General features: G+C 49.2%; 1 protein-coding gene across 1 annotated transcript in view; it reads right to left on the reverse strand.

Annotated features, from left to right (window-relative positions):
* Positions 1–5,544: 5,544 nt before the first annotated feature.
* Positions 5,545–18,600, reverse strand: part of LOC147119339 (uncharacterized) — a 91,855-nt gene continuing 78,799 nt past the window's right edge. The window contains exons 4-6 of the mRNA XM_085984975.1: positions 12,026–12,178; positions 11,422–11,857; positions 5,545–6,739 (exon numbers count right to left, since the gene is read on the reverse strand). Of these exons, the coding sequence (XP_085841101.1) occupies positions 6,562–6,739; positions 11,422–11,857; positions 12,026–12,178 (767 nt within the window). The 3' untranslated portion in view covers positions 5,545–6,561. The remainder of the gene's footprint in view (positions 6,740–11,421; positions 11,858–12,025; positions 12,179–18,600) is intronic.

Consider the following 18,600-nt stretch of genomic DNA (forward strand, 5'->3'; position numbering starts at 1 on the left):
GGTCTAAGGTCCGACTACTCCCGGCAGAGACTGTTGGAAAAGGGAGAAATGGACCTGAGAAAGGCAGTGTCCCTCGCGCTCTCGCTCGACGCGGCCCACAGGAATATGGACGCCTTCTCCCCTAACCGCTCCGCAACATGGACGCCACAACCTTGGGTCATGGGACCGCCACCTTCAACTGCTGCTGCGATGTCCAAGGCACAGAAATGTTATTTTTGTGGCCAGGCAAAACACCCCAGAGCACGCTGCCCGGCGAGAAACGCTACCTGCTCCGGCTGCGGGAAGAAAGGACACTATGTCAGCGCCTGCAAAGGTAAAACCGCTAACGCCAGCAGCACCGCGTGCGAACCATGGGGCAGCCATCTTGTCCGCCATTTTGTCCGCCATCTCGGACGTCTCCAACTTCAACCACGGGGGACCCGGACTCAACCACCGCCTCATCTGATGACCACATCGACTCGCTCGACCATACGCTGGCCTCCGTGACGCTGGACCAATCTCTCCCCCATCAACTGTCCAGGTCCATGATGGACATTAAGGTAAACGGCCGCGCCACTACCTGCCTTTTTGACAGTGGGAGCACGGAATGCTTTATCCACCCCGACACGGTGCGCAGTTACTCTCTCCCGGTCCTCCCGACACGACATCGGATCTCTTTGGCTTCCAAAGCCCAGTCAGCGGACGTCGGTGGCTACTGTGTAGTGACCCTTTCAGTAAGGGGCACAGAATACAAAAATTTTAAACTCCTGGTCCTGCCCCATCTTTGCGCTGCCGTTCTACTGGGGTTGGATTTTCAGTGCAACCTTAAGAGTGTCACATTAGCGTACGACGGACCCCTCCCCCCACTCACAGTCTGCAGCCAGCAGCTTTTAAATCGCCCGCCGCGCACCATTTGCAGCCTCTCCACCCTTAAAGTACCCCCCCCTCCTTGTTCGCTAACCTCACCCACGACTGTAAGCCCATCGCTACCAAAAGCAGGCGTTACAGTGCCGGGGATAGGAGCTTCATTAAATCCGAGGTAGCAAGACTACTGAAGGAAGGGATTATTGAAAGTAGCACCAGCCCATGGCGAGCACAAGTGGTGGTAGTGAAGACTGGCGAAAAACAGCACCTAGTTATTGACTACAGCCAGACGATCAATCGCTACACCCAGCTAGATGCATACCCACTCCCCCGCATATCTGACATGGTCAATCAGATAGCACAATACCGGGTGTTCTCGACGATTGAGCTGAAGTCGGCATACCACCAGCTCCCCATCAGGGCTGAGGACCGCCAGTACACAGCTTTTGAAGCTGACGGTCATCTCTACCACTTCCTCAGAGTTCCCTTCGGCGTCACCAACGGGGTTTCAGTCTTCCAACGGGAGATGGACCGGATGGTCGACCAGAACGCGCTCCAGGCCACTTTCACCAATCTAGACAACGTCACCATCTGTGGCCGCGACCAGCAGGACCATGATGTTAATCTAGAAAAATTCCTCCGTACGGCCCAGCGGCTGAACCTAACATACAACAAGGACAAATGTATGTTTCGTACCAAGCGCCTTGCCATTCTTGGCTGTGTAGTGGAGAACGGAGTCATCGGCCCCGACCCCGACAGGATGCGCCCCCTTATGGAGCTCCCCCTCCCCCACTGCCAAAAAGCACTGAAGAGATGCCTAGGGTTTTTCTCGTACTATGCTCAGTGGGTGCCCAACTATGCGGACAAAGCCAGACCCCTCATCAAGTCCACCTCCTTCCCCTTGACAGCAGAGGCCTGTGCAGCCTTCACTCTCATAAAAGGAGATATTGCGAAGGCCACAATACATGCAGTGGATGAGTCCATCCCTTTCCAAGTGGAGAGCGACGCATCCGACTTTGCCCTAGCTGCAACCCTTAACCAGGCGGGGAGACCCATGGCCTTTTTCTCAAGGACCCTCCAGGGCCCCTAGATTCGACACTCCTCTGTCGAAAAGGAGGCCCAGGCCATTGTGGAAGCTGTGTGACATTGGAGGCATTACCTGGCCGGAAAACGATTTACCCTGCTCACTGACCAGCGTTCAGTAGCTTTTATGTTTAATAATAAGCAGAGGGGCAAAATCAAGAACGACAAGATCTTGAGGTGGAGAATCGAACTCTCCACCTACAATTACGATATCTTGTACCGGCCCGGGAAACTCAATGAGCCCCCAGATGCCCTATCACGTGGTACATGCACCAACGCGCAGGTCGATAGACTGAAGACCCTCCACAATGACCTCTGCCACCCGGGGGTCACCAGGTTTTTTCACTTCATCAAATCCCGTAACCTGCCCTACTCCATCGAGGAGGTCAGGACCATGACCAGGAACTGCCAAATCTGTGCCGAGTGCAAACCGCATTTTTATAGGCCAGACAGAGCAAGCCTGATCAAAGCCACGCGCCCCTTTGAACGGCTGAGCGTCGATTTTAAAGGGCCCCTCCCCTCCTCCGACCGCAATGTGTACTTCCTCAACATAATTGATGAGTACTCCCGTTTCCCGTTTGCCATCCCTTGCTCAGACATGACCAGTACCACGGTCATTAAATGTCTGAATGACCTCTTCGCCTTGTTCGGTTTCCCTAGCTATATTCATAGCGACAGGGGCTCATCCTTTATGAGCGACGAACTCCGGCAGTACCTGCTCTCGAGAGGTATCGCTACAAGCAGGACCACCAGCTACAACCCCCGGGGGAATGGCCAGGTGGAAAGGGAGATTGCGACGGTCTGGAAGGCAGTCCTTTTAAACTTGAAATCTAAGGGCCTTCCGACCTCTCGCTGGCAGGAAGTCCTCCCTGCGGCGCTCCATTCCATTCGGTCACTGCTCTGTACAGCCACCAATGCTACCCCTCATGAGAGAATGTTCTCCCTCCCCAGGAAGTCCACATCGGGGATCTCGTTACCGACATGGCTGACTTCTCCAGGACCCGTCCTACTGCGGAAGCACGTGAGGTCCCATAAGACAGACCCCCTGGTCGAGAGGGTGAGCCTCCTCCATGCCAACCCTCAGTATGCTTACGTGGTGTACCCGGACGGGCGGGAGGACACAGTCTCCATACGAGACCTCGCACCTTCGGGTGCTCCCGAAACACCCCCCTCGCCATCCACCACTACCCACGCCTACCCCCAGTACGCTTACATAGCGTACCCGGACGGGAGGGAAGACACAGCCCCCACACGAGATCTCGCACCTTTGGGTGCCCCTGAAACACTACCATTGCCATCCACCACTACCCACAACCCAACCCCGCTAGACGGCATGCCGCAGCCCCAGGACCCGTCATTGACCACCCAACCACTCAATGAGATGCCAGACTCAACGTTGGATGCTGCACCATCACCGCCGCCACCACGACGATCAGGACGGCATACAAGGCCACCTGATAGACTTACTTACGCGAACCTTTAGTACACTTCACCCCGCCGGACTCAATTTTAAACAAGGGGTGAATGTGGTAACCCACTGTTGTTGTTGTTGTTGTTGTTATTACACACTGTTGTACCTATGTGATATACCTATCGATTCGTCCAATAAAAAGCGATGAGTTAGGAACGTAACTAAAGGTTTTTATTGACTAAATAACAGAGCCCACCCTCGTGGGTGATCGGGTCCAACAAGGAGGAATACCAGCCAGTCGACTACCTTTATACCTGGGCAGGTAGGTGGAGCCATGGGCGGAGTCGGAGGTGGTCAGCCCAGGTATAACAGCGCGACAAGAGGCGACCTCGTATAGTGATACAACAGTGAGAACAGTGAGAACAATACAACAGTGATAACTATAGTGTAACGATAGTGAACGATAAAAGTGGTTTACCACACTATGCATGCCTCAACATGTCTCGGCTGGCTCCACCCACACAGGCCCAGGTATAAAGGTGATTGACCTGCAGCCCCCTGCCTTCTTGGAACCCAGTCAACCACGAGAGGCATGCTCTGTTCTTTGCTAATAAAAGCCTTTAGTTACTCTCTTAACTCTCAGTCTTTTATGAGTAATTGATAGCGCATCACCATGTACCTGGTGGGTGGTGTCCTCACGTGTGATGATGGTATCTGTGTTGATGATCTGGCATGTCTTGCAGAGGTTGCTGTGGCAGGGTTGTGTGGTGTCGTGGTCGCTGTTCTCCTGAAAGCTGGGTAATTTGCTGCGAACGATGGTCTGTTTGAGGTTAGGCGGCTGTTTGAAAGCGAGTAGTGGAGGCGTGGGGATGGCCTTAGCGAGGTGTTCGTCATCATCGATGACATGTTGAAGGCTGTGAAGAACATGGTGTAGTTTCTCCGCTCCGGGGAAGTACTGGACGACGAAGGGTACTCTGTTGGTTGTGTCCCGTGTTTGTCTTCTGAGGAGGTCGGTGCGATTTTTCGCTGTGGCCCGTCATCCCCCACGATGACGGAATCGCTGCGACAGCCTCAGTACTCAACACCAACAACAGCCAATCTCCAGACGCCATCCTACAACTCATCCGCTTCATCCTTGACCACAATGTCTTCACCTTCAACAACCAGTTCTTTACCCAAACACATGGAACAGCCATGGGGACCAAATTCGCACCCCAATACGCAAGCATCTTCATGCACAAGTTCAAGCAAGACTTCTTCGCTGCACAGGATCTCCAACCAACGCTATACACCAGATACATCGACGACATTTTCTTCCTATGGACCCACGGCGAAGAATCACTGAAAAGACTACACGATAACATCAACGAGTTCCATCCCACCATCATACTCACCATGGACTACTCCTCAGAATCGGTTTCATTCTTGGACACACGAATCTCCATCAAAGACGGACACCTCAGCACTTCACTCTACCGCAAGCCCACGGACAACCTCACGATGCTTCACTTCTCCAGCTTCCACCCTAACCACGTTAAAGAAGCCATCCCCTATGGACAAGCCCTGCGAATACACAGGATCTGCTCAGACGAGGAGGAACGCGATGGACACCTACAGACACTGAAAGATGCCCTTGTAAGAACGGGATATGACGCTCGACTCGTCGATCGACAGTTCCGATGGGCCACAGCGAAAAATCGCACCGACCTCCTCAGAAGACAAACACGGGACACAACCAACAGAGTACCCTTCGTCGTCCAGTACTTCCCCGGAGCAGAGAAACTACGCCATGTTCTTCGCAGCCTTCAACATGTCATCGATGATGATGAACACCTCGCTAAGGCCATCCCCACGCCTCCACTACTCGCTTTCAAACAGCCGCCTAACCTCAAACAGACCATCGTTCACAGCAAATTACCCAGCTTTCAGGAGAACAGCGACCACAACACCACACAACCCTGCCACAGCAACCTCTGCAAGACATGCCAGATCATCAACACAGATACCATCATCACACGTGAGGTCACCACCCACCAGGTACATGGTACATACTCATGTGACTCGGCCAACGTTGTCTACCTCATACGTTGCAGGAAAGGATGCCCCGGAGCATGGTACATCGGCGAGACCATGCAGACACTGCGACAACGGATGAATGGACACCACACAACAATCACCAGGCAGGAGTGTTCCCTCCCAGTCGGGGGACACTTCAGCAGTCAAGGACATTCAGCCTCCGATCTTCGGGTAAGCATTCTCCAAGGCGGCCTTCGAGACACACAACGCAAAATCGTCGAGCAGAAACTGATAGCCAAGTTCCGCACCCATGAGGACGGCCTCAACCGAGATCTTGGGTTCATGTCATGCTACATGTAACCCCACCTGACGCAGGGTCATCCAGACTCGAGTCGACATAGGCTTGTTCTCTCTACACAGATGCGGCCGGACCTGCTGTGATTTCCAGCAACAACAAAAAAAATGTTTTTGTCTGTTTTTTTGTTTTTCATACAGACCCCAGCATCTGCAATATTTGACCCCTTGTGACCCCACCTCATTGTTCTTTGATGTAATGTTTTCCTGACTGACCTGTTTGGACACCATTCACACCTTTGATTGCTGTGATTATCTCTCTGCCGAGGTGTGATAAATGGCAGTTGGCAATTACCTGTAAACATCTGACATTATTCTCTGACTATATAAGCTGTGTCTTTATGCTTTTCTCCAGTTCACCTGACGAAGGAGCAGTGCTCTGAAAGCTTGTGATTTCAAATAAAGCTGTTGGACTATAACCTGGTGTTGTGTGACTTCTTACATAATCTATAGACATTTGGAAGATGACAACCAATGCATTCACTATTTCCATGGCTACCTCTTTTAGTACTCTGGGGTACGGATGCAGATTATCAGGCCCTGAGGACTTATCGGCTTTCAGTCTCATTAATTTCTCCAGCACTATTTTTTTACTAATACTAATTTCCTTTAATTTCTCCTTCTCACTAGACCCTTGGTTCCCTAGCATTTCTGGGAAGTTATTTGTGTCCTCTTCTGTGAAGAGAGAACCAAAGTATTTGTTTAATTGCTCAACCATTTCCTTGTTCCCCATTATAAATTCTCCCATTTCTGACTGTAAGGGACCTATATTTGTCTTCACTAATTTTTTTTTTACATACTTGAAACATTGTTCAGTCCTGGATGTGATTAACAGCAGAATTCAACCCCTGCAGTCACATGTGAACTCGCTGGTGTTTCAGCAGGTTGGATGAACAATTAAACCCCTTCTCACACACGGAGCAGGTGAACGGCCTCTCCCCAGTGTGAATTCGCTGGTGTGTCAGCAGGGTCGATGATCGAGTGAATCCCTTCCCACACACGGAGCAGGTGAACGGCCTCTCCCCAGTGTGACTGCACTGAAGATTTTTCAGCTGAGATGGGTAATTGAATCCCTTCCCACACTCGGAGCAGGTGAACGGTCTCTCCCCTGTGTGACTGCGTCGATGAATTTCCAGCTTGGATGGGTAATTGAATCCCTTCCCACAGTCCCCACATTCCCACGGTTTCTCCGTGGTGCAGGTGTCCTTGTGTCTCTCCAGGTTGGACGATCTGTTGAAGCCTCGTCCACACACAGAACACGTGTATGGTTTCTCCCCGCTGTGAATGGTGCGATGTTTTTTCAGGCTGTGTAACTGGTTAAAGCTCTTTCCACAGTCAGTGCACTGGAAAACTCTCACTCGGGTGTGTGTGTGTCTCGGTGCTTTTCCAGTCACACTGATGTTTGAAATCTTTTCCCACAGACAGAACAGACAAACATTTCTCCTTCCACATTCAAAGGCCGATGATATTCCCTGTAAAAGCAGTTTACAAAAGGCATCAATAAGTTCAGGATAAAACTGCAGAACAGATAATTCCAGTTTCTATGGAACATTCTATCCTCTCTTATTATGTAGAATTACATAGAAACATAGAAGATAGGAGCAGGAATAGGCCATTCGGCCCCTCGAGCCTGCTCCGCCATTCAATGAGATCATGGCTGATCAGCCAAATTCAGTACCCTGTCCCTGCCTTCGCCCCATATCCCTTGATCCCTTTAGCCTTAAGAAATATATCCAACTCCTTCTTGAATATATTTAATGAATTGGCCTCCACTGCCTTCAGTGGCAGAGAATTCCACAGGCTCACCACTCTCTGGGTGAAGAAATTCCTCCTCATCTCTGTCCTAAATGGCTTACTCCTTATCCTTAGACTGTGACCCCTGGTTCTGGACTCCCCGGCCACCAGGAACATCATTCCTGCATTTAGTCTGTCTAGACCTGTTAGAATTTTATAAATTTCAATGAGATCCCCTCTCAATCTTCTAAATTCCAGTGAATATAAGCCCAATCGACCCAATACCTCCTCATACGTCATTCCTGCCATCCCAGGTATCAGTCTGGTGAATCTTCGCTGCACTCCCTCCATGGCAAGAACATCCTTCCTCAGATAAGGCGACCAAAACTGCACACAATACTCAAGGTGTGGTCTCACCAAGGCCCTGTACAACTGCAGCAAGACATCCTTGTTCCTGTACTCAAACCTTCTCGGCAGCATTAGTCCTGTTTTGCCTCCTTTGGAGACCAGGTGTACGAGCAGAGTGAGTGCAGCCTTCACAGCAAAATTGTTACAGTTGTGAAGGAAATTTGTGTCAGTGTACTGGGCCATAAACAAAGTATGTGTGTCGATTATTGTCTGACTGCGCTACTGTGACATTTTAAAGGTGCTATATAAAGGTAAGTTGTTGTTGGTGTATAGAGTACTCTGTTTAAATTTAGTGAAATGATCGATAACCAATAAATCCCCAGGGCCTGACAATCTACATCCTAGGGTACTTAAGGAAGTGGCCCTAGAAATAGTAGATGCATTGCTGGTCATCTTCCAGAAGTCGATAGACTCTGGAACAGTTCCCATGGATTGGAGGGTAGCTAATGTTACCCCACTATTCAAAAAAGGTGCTAGAGAGAAAACGGGGAATTATAGATCGGTAAGTCTGACATCGGTAGTGGGGAAAATGCTAGAGTCCATTATAAAAGATGTAATAGCAGAGCACTTGGAAAACAGTGACAGGATCGGACAAAGTCAACATGGATTTACAAAAGGTGAATTGTGCTTGACTAATCTACAGGAATTTTTTGAGGATGTAACTGATAAAATAGATAAGGGAGAACCAGTGGATGTAGTGTATTTGGACTTTCAGAAGGCTTTCGATAAGGTCCCGCATAAGAGATTAGCGTGTAAAGTTAAGGCACATGGGATTGGGGTAAGGTACAGTCTTGGATAGAGAACTGGTTGGCAGACAGGAAGCAAAGAGTTGGAATAAATGGGTCTTTTTCCGAGTGGCAGGCAGTGACTAGTGGGGTACCGCAGGGATCATTGCTAGGACCCCAGCTATTCACAATATATATTAATGATGATCTAGACAAGGGAACTAGATGTAATATCTCCAAGTTTGCAGACGACACAGGTGCAGCAGGCGGTTAAGAAGGCAAATGGTATGCTGGCCTTCATAGCGAGAGGGTTTGAGTACAGGAACAAGGATGTCTTGCTGCAGTTGTACAGGGCATTGTTGAGACCACACCTTGAGTATTGTGCGCAGTTTTGGTCGCCCTATTTGAGGAAGAATGTTCTTGCCATGGAGGGAGTGCAGCGAAGATTCACCAGACTGATACCTGGGATGGCAGGAATGATGTATGAGGACAGATTGGGTCAATTGGGCATATACTCGCTGGAGTTTAGAAGATTGAGAGGGGATCTCATTGAAACTTATAAAATTCTAACAGGGCTAGACAGACTAGATGCAGGAAGGATGTTCCCGATGGCGGGGGAGTCCAGAACCAGGGGTCACAGACTAAGGATAAGGGGTAAGCCATTTAGGACAGAGATGAGGAGGAATTTCTTCACCCAGCGAGTGGTGAACCTGTGGAATTGTCTACCACAGAAGGTAGTTGAGGCCAATGAATTAAATATATTCAAGAAGGAGTTGGATATATTTCTTAAGGCTAAAGGGATCAAGGGATATGGGGAGAAGGCAGGGACAGGGTACTGAGTTTGGATGATCAGCCATGATCTCATTGAATGGCGGAGCAGGCTCGAGGGGCCGAATGGCCTACTCCTGCTCCTATCTTCTATGTTTCTATGTAAGCGGCACTTACTCATCAATAACCTATTCACTGATGCCAAATTTGGGTTCCGCCAAGAGCACTCGGCTCCCAACGTCAATACAGCCTTGGTCCAAACATGGACAAAGGAGCGGATTTCCAGAGGCGAGGTCAGAGTGACTGCCCTTGACATCAAGGCAGCATTTGACCGAGTGTGGCATCACACCCCCAATCCCCCTCACCCCAACTCCTCTTTCACCCCTACTCTCCAACCCCCCTCACCCCAACTCCTCTTTCACCCCTACTCTCCAACCCCCTCACCCCAACTCCTCTTTCACCCCAACTCTCCAACCCCCCTCACCCCAACTCCTCTTTCACCCCAACTCTCCAACCCCCCTCACCCCAACTCCTCTTTCACCCCTACTCTCCAACCCCTCACCCCAACTCCTCTTTCACCCCTACTCTCCAACCCCCCTCACCCCAACTCCTCTTTCACCCCAACTCTCCAACCCCCCTCACCCCTACTCTCCAACCCCTCACCCCAACTCCTCTTTCACCCCTACTCTCCAACCCCTCACCCCAACTCCTCTTTCACCCCTACTCTCCAACCCCCTCACCCCAACTCCTCTTTCACCCCTACTCTCCAACCCCCCTCACCCCAACTCCTCTTTCATCCCTACTCTCCAACCCCGCTCACCCCAACTCCACTTTCACCCCAACTCCTTCACCCCTACTCTCCAAAACTCCTCTTTCGCCCCTACTCTCCAACCCCACCCCAACTTCTCTTTCACCCCTACTCTCCAACCTCCCTCACCCCTACTCTCCAGCCCTCTCTCGTCTTCCATGGAATGTACAATGACAATTGATATGTCAGAATTGAAAGATATTTACAAATGATTCTGGAGATTCTTCGAGTTGGGATCTTTCTTTATTCTGTCCACTCGAGGAGTGTGATAACAGACTTTCTCCTGTCAATATAGAGCTGGAGTATTGGGTCGTGAATTGTTTACTTGTTCATCTTGTTGACTCTAAAAATTGAGTCTTGTTGTTTCAGACACCAGATAATCAAGCTCACAGCAACAGATTGTCTTTCACTAACTTTATTAACAGCACTGCAAAAACACAGAGTATAGTTACCCGATCCGGAGAACAGGGATAATACAGTGGATTCAGAGCTCTCTTCTCCCCAGGTCTGTTGTAACAAGCTGCGACTACACTGGCGATATTTATATTTAATTTGTTTACTACATTATTGACCTGGCCCTGTTCAAACCATAACCACAAGGATATCTGTGCATTGTTCTGACTGTGACCACAAGGCTGTGTCACTATCACACACACACACCGTTTCCTTCTTTCACATCTCCATACACAGACCATCTCTGTACACATCCCCTTCCATTCTCAATCAACGTCATTGAAAAATAGATTATCTGGTCAATATCGCAATGCTGTTTGTGGGAGCTTGCTGTGGAGAAATTTCCTACATTAGAACAGTGACTACACTTCAAAAGTGCTTCCTTGTGTGTAAAGCCCTTTGGGACGTCCTGAGGTTGTGAAAGATGCGATAGAAATACAAGCCTTTTTCCTTGGATAACAGCAATAGTTATACTGGGATAAATCTTCAGTCATTTTCTATTACAGGCTCTCTGGAAGGTGTGGGGAGCTGGGACTTGAGTAACTGAAGGTGTTAGAACTGAGATAATCTGGAGTTAGAAAGGAGAGAAATGTCCAAAATGGAACAGTCGGTAACAGGACATCAATTAGTCTCCTCTTATCTTGGAGGAAAGAAATACTCGACGCTGTGTATTTGACATTTATCCAGAATATTAAACTCCACCCCAGTTACAGGGTTCTTAACATCAGAAACAAACCCCAACTGTCAGAATTAACATGATTCAGTCCTGGATGTGATTAACAGCAGCAATAACAGCAGAATCCAACCCCTGCAGTCACTTGTGAACTCGCTGGTGTCTCAGCAAGTTGGATGACCGAGTGAATCCCTTCCCACACACGGAGCAGGTGAACGGCCTCGCCCCAGTGTGAACTTGCTGGTGTGTCAGCAGGTTGGATGACTGATTGAATCCCTTCCCACACACAGAGCAGGTGAACGGCCGCTCCCTAGTGTGAACTCGCTGGTGTCTCAGCAGGGTGGATAAATCAATGAATCCCTTCCCACACACGGAGCAGGTGAACGGCCTCTCCCCAGTGTGAACTCGCTGGTGTGTTAACAGTTGGGATGACTGAGGGTATCCCTTCCCACACACAGAGCAGGGGAATGGCTTCTCCCCAGTGTGAACTCGCTGGTGTCTCAGCAGGTGGGATGAATTAGTGAATCCCTTCCCACACACGGAACAGGTGAATGGCCTCTCCCCAGTGTGAATGTGCTGGTGTGTCAGCAGGCAAGATGAATTAGTGAATCCCTTCCCACACACAGAGCAGGCGAACGGTCTCTCCCCGATGTGAATGCGTTGGTGAGTAAGCAGATCCCTTTTGCTTTTAAAGCTCTGCTCACAGTCAGAACATTTAAAGGGTCTCTCGTCAGTGTGAACAAGGTGATGTACAGCGAGGTGGGATGACTGAGTGAATCCCTTCCCACACACGGAGCAGGTGAACGGTCTCTCCCCGGTGTGAACAGACTGGTGTTTCTGCAGGTTGGATAAATTTGTGAATCTGTTCCCACATACGGAGCAGGTGAACGGCCTCTCCCCAGCATGAGTGCGTTGGTGTTGCGTCAGATGCTTTCTGTTTTTAAAGCTCTTCTCACAGTCAGAACATTTAAATGGTCTCTTATTAGAGTGAACAAGTTGGTGCGCAGTGAGGCTGGAGGAGTTAGTGAATCCCTTCCCACACACGGAACAGGTGAATGGTCTCTCCCCAATGTGAGTTTGTTGGTGTTTCAGCAGATCTCTTGTGCTTTTAAAACTCTTCTCACACTCAGAACATTTGAAAGGTCTCTTTTCAGTGTGAACAAGTTGGTGTATAGTGAGGTTGGTTAATCGAGCAAATCCCTTCCCACACGTGGAGCAGGTGAACGGCCTCTCCCCAGTGTGACTGCGTCGATGAGTTTCCAGCTGGGATGGATAATTGAATCCCTTCCCACAGTCCCCACATTTCCACGGTTTCTCCATGGTGCGGGTGTCCTTGTGTCTCTCCAGGTTGGGCGATCAGTTGAAGCCTCGTCCACACACAGAACACGTGTACGGTTTCTCCCCGCTGTGAATGGTGCAATGTTTTTTCAGGCTGTGTAACTGGTTAAAGCTCTTTCCACAGTCAGTGCACTGGAACGCTCTCACTCGGGTGTGTGTGTCTCAGTGCTTTTCTAGGCACACTGATGTTTGAAATCTTTTCCCACAGACAAACATTTCTCCTTCCACATTCAAAGGCCGATGATATTCAGGTCCTGATGAATTGAGCGACTCTGTCAGATCTTGATGTGATGTTTGGTTTGAGTTTCCCCGTCTGTAAATCCTCCCCTTCTAATACCCTGTAAAAGGAGTTTACAAAAGTCATCGCTGTAAGTACAGGATAGAAATTCAGAACAGACAATTCTCGTTTCCTTGCAACAGTCTTTCCTCTCTTGTTCCCCAAACATGTGGTCCAATCAAACTGGAAGAAGCTAAAATAAGCAACAAAGTCCCAACAAAAGCAAAGGGAACCTTCCCAACTAAACCAGAATGTTGTTGCCAGTGTCTGAGAGACACTCTGTACCCTGAGGTGCCCACCGGTCGAGGAAGGTATCAAGTGAACAGGTGGACACCGCCTGCTCCCTCTCCAGGGCCATCTGGGCAGGGACAAGACCACGGGAGAGAGGCAGGCAGCCAGAGTGACCCCCCCATGGGCCCCGCCCATCCTGGACCTACAAACTGCTGTTTTCACCAGTCCCAAGAGTAGGTCCAGGAGAAGATCCTCCGACTTACCCACCCCCCTCCGCACTGGGCGGCCAAAGATTAGGAGTGTGGGGCTAAAGTGTAACCAAGAGTTGAGGAGCAGCCCCTTCAGGTAACTATACAGGGGCTGCAACCTCTCACACTGAATATATACACGGCCCATGGACTCCTCTAGGCCGCAAACATCACATGCGGCCTGGGAATGGGTGAAGGTGATTAAAAACCTGTTGCCCAGGATGCTCCATCTCCCGGGCACTGGGACCCGGTTGGGAACAGAGACTACATATATCTACATATAGATTGGGCTAACCAAATTAGTAACAATACTGTGGAGGAGGAATTCCTAGAGTGTATATGGGATGGGTTCCTGGACCAGGAACCAACTGGAGATCAGGCCATCTTAGACTGGGTATTATGTAATGAGAAAGGATTAATTAGCAATCTTGTGCGCGGTCCCTTGGGGAGGAGCGATCATAATATGATGGAATTCTTAAGATGGTGAGTGAAGTAGTTGACTCAGACACTAGGGTCCTGAATTTAAATAAAGGAAACTACAATGGTATGAGGTGCAAGTTGGCTAGGATGGATTGGGGAACATTACTTAAAGGGTTGACGGTGGATAGGCAATGGCAAACATTTAAAGATCGCATGGATGAACTACAGAATTTGTTCATCCCGGTTTGGCATAAAAATAAAACAAAAAAGGTGACTCAACCGTGGCTAACAAGGGAAATTAGGGATAGCATAAGATCCAAGGAGAGGACATATAAATTGGCCAGAAAAAGCAGTAAACCTGAGGATTGGGAGCAGTTTAGGACTCAGCAAAGGAGGACAAAGGAATTAATTAAGAGGGTGAAATAGAATATGAGAGTAAACTTGCAGGGAACATAAAAACTGACTGTAAAAGCTTCTATAGATACGTGAAGAGAAAAAGATTGGTGAAGTCAAGCGTAGGTCCCTTGCAGTCAGAATCAGGGGAATTTATAATGGGGAATAAAGAAATGGCTGGCCAATTAAATACATACTTTGGTTCTGTCTTCACAAAGGAGGACACAAATAACCTCCCAGAGATGTCGGGGAACATAGGGTCTAATGAGAGGGAGGAATTGAATGAAATCAGTATTTGTAGGGAAATGGTGTTAGGGAAATTGACAGGATTGAAGGTTGATAAATCCCCAGGATGCCGGTAAGCCTGACATCGGTAGTGGGGAAAATGCTAGCGTCCATTATAAAAGATGTAATAACAGAGCACTTGGAAAACAGTGACAGGATCGGACAAAGTCAACATGGATTTACATAAGGTAAATCATGCTTGACTAATCTACTGGAATTTTTTGAGGATGTAACTGGTAGAATAGATAAGGGAGAACCAGTGGATGTGGTGTATTTGGACATTCAGCAGGCTTTCGATAAGGTCCTGCATAAGAGATTAGCGTGTAAAGTTAAAACACATGGGATTGGGGGTAAGGTACTATCTTGGATAGAGAACTGGTTGGCAGACAGGAAGCAAAGAGTTGGAATAAACGGGTCTTTTTTCGAGTGGCAGGCAGTGACGAGTGGGGTACTGCAGGGATCGGTGCTAGGACCCCAGTTATTCACAATATATATAAATGACCTAGACGAGGGAACTAAATGAGTTTGCAGATGACATAAAGCTGGGTGGGTGTGTGTGCTGTGAGGAGGATGCAGAGAAACTCCACTATGCTTTGGACAGGTTGGCTGATTGGGCAGATACATGGCAAATGCAGTATAATTTGGATGAATGCGAGGTTATCCACTTCGGTGGCAAAAACAGGAAGGCAGATTATTATCTGAACGGCAATAGATTGGGAAAAGGGTAAGTGCAAAGAGACCTGGGTGTCCTTGTGCACCAGTCGCTGAAGGTAACCATGCAGGTGCAGCAGGCAGTTAAGAAGGCAAATGGTATGTTGGCCTTCATAGCGAGAGGGTTTGAGTACAAGAACAAGGATGTCTTGCTGCTGTTGTACAGGGCCTTGGTGAGACCACACCTTGAGTATTGTGTGCAGTTTTGGTCGCCTTATCTGAGGATGTTCTTGCCATGGAGAGAGTGCAACGAAGATTCACCAGAATGATACCTGGGATGGCAGGAATGACGTACGAGGAGAGATTGGGTCGATCAGACTTATATTCGCTAGAGTTTAGAAGAATGAGAGGGGATCTCATTGAAACTTATAAAATTCTAACAGGACTAGATAGGCTAGATGCAGGAAGGATGTTCCCGATGGCGGGGTAGTCCAGAACCAGGGGTCACAGTTTAAGGATAAGGGGTAAGCCATTTAGGACTGAGATGAGGAGGAATTTCTTCACCCAGAGAGTGGTGAACCTGTGGAATTCTCTACCACAGAAGGCAGTTGAGGCCAATTCATTAAATATATTCAAGAAGGAGTTAGATATATTTCTTAAGGCTAAAGGGATCAAGGGATATGGGGAGAAGGCAGGGACAGGATACTGAATTTGGATGATCAGCCATGGTCTCATTAAATGGCGGAACAGGCTCGAGGAGCCGAATGGCCTACACCTGCTCCTATTTTCTATGTTTCTACATGACCCTGAAGCCCCGCCCACTCTCTGTTATAGGCCAAGATGGCTGCGCATGCGCCGGTGATTCCGCCCTGTCCAAGATGGCGGCCAGTGACCCCGCTGACCCGGCCTGTCACCGCGGGACAAACACGGGGCCTGTGGGCTCTTATTCAGGGCCTGAGGCCTACACCTGGTGTTTGTTTGTGAAGCTACCCTGCCCGCCCGCGGCTCCAATTCCTCCCCGAGCCCACAATCTCCTACCGCCTCCTGGGGGAGGGTTAGGACAGAATATTTTGAAAGGAATGTTATTCCACCTTTAAAGGAAACCTTCATTAAACTGCAAAGTTCTGAAGTCTTTCAAAATTGAACAAACAAAAAGTAGTGAGACATTTTAGAAAGGCTCAAGTCACTAAAATAGACAGGTTTACAATCACTGCACGAGTACAGAAGGGAACGACTGTTAACAGGAGCTCTGTCAGTGAAGTGCTCCGACACTCAAAGATAAACCAGACTGTTCCTTTAACTATAAAATATGCAAAGTAAAGGGGTCACGGTCCATTTAAATATCTGCCCCATTCTCCCAGGCAGTGGGAGTAGGAACAGCGCGCGGTCTCTTTATACCCTGACCCAGCAGGCCACATGAGGAAACCCACTCTATGTGGGGCGGGGCCTTGAGAACCAGCTCTATGGGGGGATCACCTACACAGAGACACCAAATCCAGGGACCACTTACACTGACACCAAATGAAAAAGGACACATCCAGTGGCATTGGCATCATCAATAATTGTTTCTATCCCTAATCCTAACCCGTAAACATAACCACTAACCTCTAATCCTAACTACTAACCCCTATTCCTGACCCTAACCACAACCCGTAACCACAACCAGTAACCCCTAAGTGTAACACCTGCCCCGAACCCCAAAACCCCAGCCACTAACCCTAAATTGTTCAGTGTCATTAGTCATTGTGATGTCACCGGTGATGCAGGGCGGCCACGTTGTCATTAGTCATTGTGATGTCACTGGTGATGCAGGTCGGCCACGTTGTCAATAGTGTAAGATTATCATGGATTAGTTGGTTTTTAGAATACTTGCTTTACTATCTTATAATCATCAGTATCTTATAATCATCAGTAATGGATTTATAATCGTGTGTAGGAATTAAATATAAAAGTCTGTAATCATCAACTGTATGCAAGTCATCACAAGAATCTTCCTCAATCGCCTTCTCCCAGTGGCCGAAGAGCTCCTCCCAGAGTCGCAATGCGGATTCCGCCTACTAAGGGGCACAATGGACATGATCTTCACTGCACGTCAATTACAAGAGAAATGCAGGGAACAGCACCAACCGCTGTACGTGGCCTTCTTTGATCTCACAAAGGCCTTCGACACTGTCAACTGTGAGGGATTATGGAGTGTCCTCCTCAAATTCAGCTGCCCTCAAAAGTTTGTCACTATCCTCCGCCTGCTTCATGATGACATGCAAGCCGTGATCCTGACCAACGTTCCACCACAGACCCAATTCACGTAAGAACCGGGGTCAAGCAAGGCTGTGTCATTGCACCAACGCTCTTCTCAATCTTCCTTGCTGCAATGCTCCATCTCACCCTCAGTAAGCTCCCCACTGGAGTGGAGCTAATTTACAGAACAAACGGGAAACTGTTCAACCTCCGTCGCCTCCAGTCCCGATCCAAGGTCGTCCCATCCTCTGTCGTCGAATTACAGTATGCAAACGATGCTTGCGTCTGCGCTCACTCGGAGGTCGAACTCCAAACCATCGTAAACACCTTCACCGAAGCATACGAGAACATGGGCCTTACACTAAACATCCGTAAGACAAAGGTCCTCTACCAACCTGCCCCCACCACACAGTGCTGCCCCCCGATTATCAAAATCCACAACAAGGCCTTGGACAACGTGAACCAATTTCCATACCTCGGGAGCCTACTGTCAACAAGAGCAGATGTCGACGACGAAGTCCAACACCGCCTTCAGTGTGCCATTGCAGCCTTCGGTCGCCTGAGGAAGAGTGTGTTTGAAGACCAGGACCTCAAACCCGGCACTAAGCTCATGGTCTACAGGGCAGCAGTGATACTTGCCCTGCTGTATGCCTCAGAGACATGGACCATGTACAGCAGGCACCTCAAAGCACTGGAGAGGTACCACCAACGCTGCCTCTGCAAGATCCTGCAAATCCATTGGCAGGATAGGCGCACCAACGTCAGTGTTCTTGCTCAGGCCAACATCCCCAGCATCGAAGCTCTGACCACGCTCAATCAGCTCCGATGGACGGGTCACATTGTCCGCATGCCCAATACGAGACTCCCAAAACAAGCGCTCTACTCGGAGCTCCGGCACGGCAAGAGAGCCCCAGGTGGGCAGAGGAAATGCTTCAAGGACACCCTTCAAAGCCTCCTTGAAAAAGTGCAACATCCCCACCAACACCTGGGAATCCCTGGCCCAAGACCGCACAAAGTGGAGGAGAAGCATCCGGGAAGGCGCCGAACACCTCGCGTCTCTTCGCCGGGAGCAAGCGGAAGCCAAGCGCAAGGAGCACACGTCAACCCAAGCACCCCACCCACCCGCCCCTTCAACCACCGTCTGCCCCACCTGTGACAGAGACTGTAGGTCCCGCATTGGACTAATCAGCTACCTGCGAACTCATTGTTAGTGTGGAAGCAAGTCATCCTCGGCTCCGAGGGA

Source organism: Somniosus microcephalus, chromosome 4, assembly GCF_052327205.1.
Source record: "Somniosus microcephalus isolate GS21.2 chromosome 4, FLI_Smic_1.0, whole genome shotgun sequence".
NCBI classification, from domain to species: domain Eukaryota; kingdom Metazoa; phylum Chordata; class Chondrichthyes; order Squaliformes; family Somniosidae; genus Somniosus; species Somniosus microcephalus.